Source organism: Eutrema salsugineum, unplaced genomic scaffold (genome assembly GCF_000478725.1).
Source record: "Eutrema salsugineum unplaced genomic scaffold, Eutsalg1_0 scaffold_12, whole genome shotgun sequence".
NCBI classification, from domain to species: Eukaryota; Viridiplantae; Streptophyta; class Magnoliopsida; order Brassicales; family Brassicaceae; genus Eutrema; species Eutrema salsugineum.
The window spans coordinates 803,380-809,379 of NW_006256895.1; the positions used below are offsets into that span (position 1 = coordinate 803,380).

General features: G+C 39.4%; 1 protein-coding gene across 1 annotated transcript; it reads right to left on the reverse strand.

The window, feature by feature from the left end:
• Positions 1-2,765: 2,765 nt before the first annotated feature.
• On the reverse strand, positions 2,766-5,505 carry LOC112089274. The gene is made up of 6 exons (XM_024160345.1): positions 5,199-5,505; positions 4,721-5,151; positions 4,017-4,642; positions 3,646-3,933; positions 3,454-3,559; positions 2,766-3,380 (listed from the first exon to the last, which is right to left on the reverse strand). The coding sequence occupies exons 1-6, from the start codon at positions 5,503-5,505 to the stop codon at positions 2,766-2,768; spliced, it is 2,373 nt and encodes a 790-aa protein (XP_024016113.1).
• Between the last annotated feature and the right edge of the window lie 495 nt (positions 5,506-6,000).

The window sequence follows — 6,000 nt, forward strand, 5'->3', positions numbered from 1 at the left end:
TCGGAATTTGGTCTCCACACTCTTGCGTTATCAACCTTCGACAATTCTACCCATAGTTTGCTCGCATTTGGGCCTAGAGGAACGAAATGAACCTTCTCTGCTGGATCAGTTGAAGACACTCGACCTTGTGAAACAGTTTCTCCAGATCCATCGCAGTCTAACAACAAACATTTTTGTTTCCCTCCTTTGCTACTATTGGCACTGTTACTTGTACTCTACAAATCAGAATTCCAAAACACAAATTAAAAAAACATAACCACATCAATCATTATTCAGAACACAAACTTATGCGGAGAAGAAATGTACTGAAGGTATTGTCTCAGATTCAACGACTAACTGTATCTTATGAATTGGCCATGCAATGTCCTCATTACGTGCATCACCTAAGACTGACATTTCAGCACTTGGTCTCCACAGAAAAGCACTGTCTTTACTAACTACATCAACTTTCACAGTTACAGCATTTGGTCCGAGAGGTATATTGTTAACCAAGTCTTTTGGGTCAGTAGAACACAATATGCCCTCACCAATTATCTCATCTTCCTCATTCCAATCAAAAATGTAAACCCTTCCATCAGAAGACCTTTCAGCCTAAGTAGTTTAGAAAAAAAACAACATATTAAGCATTACTGAATAAGAAATGTTTTCAGTTACTGAATACTAGGAAGGAATAGTTACCGAGGATCCAGCAGGCTTAGTTCCAGGTGAGTTGATGTCATTATCTAATATCACCTTATCAGCTGGCCATGCAATCTTGATTCCTATACTGTCCCAAAGTGGTGAAATGGTTGCGGTGGGCCTCCAGATGTATGCACCTGGTTGTGTTACAGATTTCACCAAAACAGCAGCAGCGTTTGGTCCTAGTGGAATCCGACCAAGCTTATACATATGGTCAGATGAACAAAACTCTCCTTCAGCGACGACAACATCGTCATTACTACACCAGTCCAGTAGCTGACACCTAACACCTATTCTGCTAACATTGCTTCCTTCGGACTTAGAGACCTCATCACTATCTCTCTAACAAGTTCCAGATGGACAACAAATTTTATAGCAAATGAATCAGTAACAGCGCAGTAAAACAACAAATTTTACAACAATTTAAACAAGAATGACCATTTACCTTCTTCCCAGCTAAGTCCTGAACAACAAGGCGAAGGTCCTCAATTTTGTTAAGCAACTCTGCTTGTGTTGCTTCTAGTTTTTGTACATGTGAATCTCTAGCTTGTAGGAATGCCAACTTAGTGTAAGTAAACCCTCTGCCCATCCCTCTCAGTCTTCCTGGTTTGTCTTTTCCCAATACACGGCTGACAGCATCATCTCTGATATTAGCGTTGCTGTGGACTCCATTTCACTATCAGTTGATTTTATTTTTTCCTAGCATATTTATAAATACAATTATTTAGAATTCAGTTATCTAGTATAATAACAGCCATGTATATGAATTCAAGTGAAGTTCTTACAATTGTTTCCGCAAATTCTTCTCTTACAGGTGTTCCATCAGCATGTGTGTGCCCTGCTACCCACACCTTACTTCTACTCACTTTACTAGGGTCTGAACTTTTTTTCCTCTAAAACAAAAATCATGTAGCGTTATTTTTGTTTTTTCTATGTTACTAATTACTGTAACAGTATAAACATACCATCTCATGAGCTAAGCGAACCATTCCTTTACGACTTGTGGTGTGAGGAATCTGAGCCCTCCTTAGTTCCCTGTATTTGTCACTTTGTACCTAGTCAAATAACAGATGATCTTACTGAACGAAATATCATATATAATCATCATATAATGAATAAATTGACATACAGTACCTTGAATTGTGAACTGGTCCCACTCTTAACCCAGTTGTTCCAAGCTGTCGTAGATGGAATGTTACACGGTTTTAGCTTCTGTAATTGCTCCTTACATTTGGCTGCTCGAACTTGATTAGTCAGTCTAGATTTCGAAGCCCTCCACAAGCAACCCATCTGCTTAAAAACGGAGTTTTTTGCCAGTCTTCTGTCAAATTGAACCTCCCCTACAAAAAGATTGTTTACATAATGGGATTGTAAATATCAAATACACGTTTCCGTAATGTATTTAAGATTTTTTTACCTGAATTTCCTCCCACAGCGTGTCTTTTGTCTCTTCCTCCAGATGTCTCCAGTCATCAAGTATTACTGGTACGTGCTCCCTTACCAGAGGTCCAAGAAATGAGGAAAGTGTGACTGAACCAGGTCCCACTGGTTCACCGACACCTGTAAACTCAACTTCCACCTTGTTGTCATGATGTTTGGATACTTTCCGCATCTTTGTTGGTCCCCTTGTATTCTTTTTCTGTGTCTCTGACTCTTGAGTCTGTGCATCTTGAGTAGACTCGGAAACACGTGCATTGGGAGGAGGTACATTGATAGGCACAGTAGGAGGAGGCACAAATTCTTGAGCCGGATGTTGGTTGTGTTCTATATCTTCAACGTCATCAGCAATGTTCTTCTCTTGACCAGGAGACGACTCAACAACTTCTTCTTGAATTTCAACATTATCAGCTTCTATGGATGTATTCTCAGGTATCTGATCACTACCTGCTTCTTGTTCAGTATTCTCAGGTATCTGATCAGTATCTTTGTCCTTGTGAATTTGCTTCTTGTTCTTCTTCCTTTTTGTTTCTACTACAGGGGTGACTTCTATGCCTGCTTGACGCTTACTTCTACGTACAGGAGAATTTGGCTTCATTTCTTACCTGAAACATAACAGAAATTCAAACTGTAAATTTTTCTTTGAAAAACTATTCCGTGACCAAGACTCCTTCACAATCAGCTCGAACACAAAAGCTCTCATCTTCATCTGATTGGTTCCCTAAATCTTCACATTCCTGAACTGATGAAGGGGCAGATGTGAATTCCTCTTCTGTTTCTAACTCGTGATATCCTCTTGGTGGCGCCTTCATAACTACATACCAAGGGGAATCATCATCCTCTCTTGAGTAGAAGACTTGCTTAGCCTGTGATGCGAGGATATATGGATCCTGAAGATATGAGGACTGGTTCATTTGGAGGTTCACCAGTGTAAATCCATCTTCCTCTTTAACTCCATTTCCTTTGTTTGCCCAAGTACACTTAAATAATGGAACCTCGAACATGTGATAGTCCAACAAAATGATCTCCTTTATCACACCATAAAATGAAACTATGTCTGCCATGTGTCTTGAATCTCGAGCACTAGACCTACACATAGACAATGCTTTATATGTGACTCTACTGTTTTGAGTTTTCCGCTTTACGTCCTCTATATGGAAACGATGCCCATTAACAACATATCCCTTATACGAATGAGCAATATGTCTAGGTCCAAAAGCAAGCCATCTGAGCCTTGTGGAATGATGTTTTGAGTTAGTTGGTACCTTACAAGAACATGTAACAAATACATTAGTACCAAAACTGACTTTAGAAGAACGTAAAACAACTACTGCATACCTTTTGCCTAATCCACTTTGCAAACCGTTCATTGTGATATTTCCATTTAAGAGTTTTATTTCTGGCACATCTCGCATCTGTAGACTCGAGTTCTTCCAAATGCAACCTAGTAATATAGAAGTTATATACATTACACACTATGTATAGTATATACTAGCATGTTGAAATAATAGTCGCATCAAGAGAACTTACTCAATAAAGGGATCCATAACTGCTGTGTTCATAAGAACATATTTGTGAGCTATGTCACGTTCCTTGTCTGTAAGGGTAATTTCTGTAGCCTTATATAGAGGTCGGCCTTCAAGTGATAAATGTTCTGAAACAATATCTTCATTACGGTTGACTGGTTCTTCAGTAGGTACAGAGTTATGCAGAAAATCTAGGCAAAAGGCAAGGCATTCTCCAGCTAGATATCCCTCAGCCATGCATGCTTCTGGTCTTGCAAAATTCTTAACATATGCCTTCAATGTTTTCATGTACCTGCAGTTCAAACAGAAAACGCTAGTAAAATATTACTACCACCAAAATATCATTGTAATTTAGCTAATCAACCAGACGATTACCTCTCAAAAGGGTACATCCAACGAAAATGTACTGGTCCACCTAATCTTGCTTCCCTTGCTAAATGTACAGGCAGATGGAACATAATATCGAAGAGTGAAGGAGGAAAGTATCTTTCCATCAAGCATAAAGTTTCAACAATCTCAGCCTCCAAGGTTATCAACTTCTCAGGGTCTATCACATGCTGACATAATCTATTGAAGTAGTTACATAATCGATTAACTGCAACTCTTGGCCCGTTTGGCAGTAAGCCTCTCAATGCCACAGGAAACAGATTCTGTATGAGAACATGATGATCATGAGACTTCATACTACCTATTACAGGTGGATCCACTGTAACACAATTGGCAATATTGGCACAATAACCATCGGGACCTCTGAATTTAGACAACCTCATACAAAATCTTCTTTTTTCATCCTTAGACAACCAATAAGCAGCAGGTGGCAAATATGTTCTCTTCCCACGTACCTCAATGTGTAGGTTTTTTCTAATGCCCATATCTTCTAAATCTTTGCGTGCATTCACTCCATCTTTGGATTTACAGTTATGCATCATCGAAGACAGCAAAGCATCACACACATTCTTCTCCACATGCATCACATCAATGTTGTGACACACCGGCATATCCTACAACCAGTGACATAAGTAGTTATTTATATATGAATGCATCAGATACATAACAAAATAATTATAATGAAGTTTTACCTTCCAATATGGTAAGTCAAAGAAGACAGATCGCTTTTTCCACCTCCAGAGATCAGAGTTTTCGTCAGTTTCTTCATGTGCAGGCACTTCGTCTTCTGTTATATCTGTTCTTTTCCTCTTGCTTCTCTTATCCACCGGCTTGCCAAAATCATTTCTAAAACCTCTGAGTGTCTCAAATATCTGACCTCCACTTTGAATTCTATTTGCAGTCCCACTCTCAATAGTATTGTCAAACCAAACTTTTTTCTTTCTGAAAGCATGATCAGGTCTGAGTCGTTTCCTGTTGCCCATATACACATACTTTCTACTGAACTTTAGCCACCGATTTGGTGTATCTTTTCCACAGTCTTTACATGCTTGTTTCCCTTTCACCTTGCATCCAGCCAATGTTCCCAATGCAGGGTAGTCAGTAATTGTCCACAACAATATAGCTTTAGAGTAAACGTCTCTTTAGAAAATGCATCATACACTTCCATACCTTCATTCCATAAATCTCTAAGATCCTCTATCAAAGGTTGTAGATAGACGTCAATGTTATTGCTTGGTGCAGTTGGACCAGGAATAAGCACTGTGAGCATGATATTCTCAGCTTTCATGCACTTGGTTGGAGCCATATTGTAGTTAACTAACAACACCGGCCAGGTACTGTACTTGGTGTTCTGTATTGAGAATGGATTCATCCCATCAGTCGAGAGTCCTAGTCTGAGATTTCTAGCTTCAGCTGCAAACTCCGGCCACTTGTCATTCACCAGAACCCAAGTTAATGAGTCAACAGGATGCCTCATTGTACCATCTTCACTGGCATTTGAAAAATGCTAAGTCAACTCCTCAGCCAACCTTTTCGATCTAAACATCCTTTTGAATCTATCTTTGATAGGAAAATACCGTAGCACCTTCGCAGGAATCCCTTTCTTCTCCTCAACAGTGTGTTTGTCCCTTTCCTATCTCGAATCTTTACATCTAGGACAACTAACCATATCCTCATATTCATTCCGAAAAAGAACACAGTCATTCTTGCAGGCATGAATGATTTCATAACCAAAACCAAACATCTTTAGGAACTTCTTCATCTCATCCGTCGACTTTGGGAGAACATTACTCTCTGGCAGCATGTCATGGACTAGCATTAGGAGCTGATCAAAGTAGTTTTCTGACATTCCACTCTTCACCTTGATTCTGTAAAGCCCCATGATTGCAGAAATCTTGGTGTACTTGAGACAAGACGAGTACAATGGAGTTTCAGCGTCTTGTAGCTTTTTCCTAAACTCAGATTCTTCTCC

Bases quoted from the DNA above. Each gene is read 5' to 3' on its own strand.
- LOC112089274 (XM_024160345.1), bottom strand. From the start codon at position 5,505: ATGAGGCATCCTGTTGACTCATTAACTTGGGTTCTGGTGAATGACAAG. The intron at 5,152-5,198 runs GTATGGAAGTGT...TTTACTCTAAAG, and splicing joins TAGAGATTTATGGAATGAAG to CTATATTGTTGTGGACAATT. The intron at 3,560-3,645 runs GTAAGTTCTCTT...CTATATTACTAG, and splicing joins GTTATGGATCCCTTTATTGA to GTTGCATTTGGAAGAACTCG.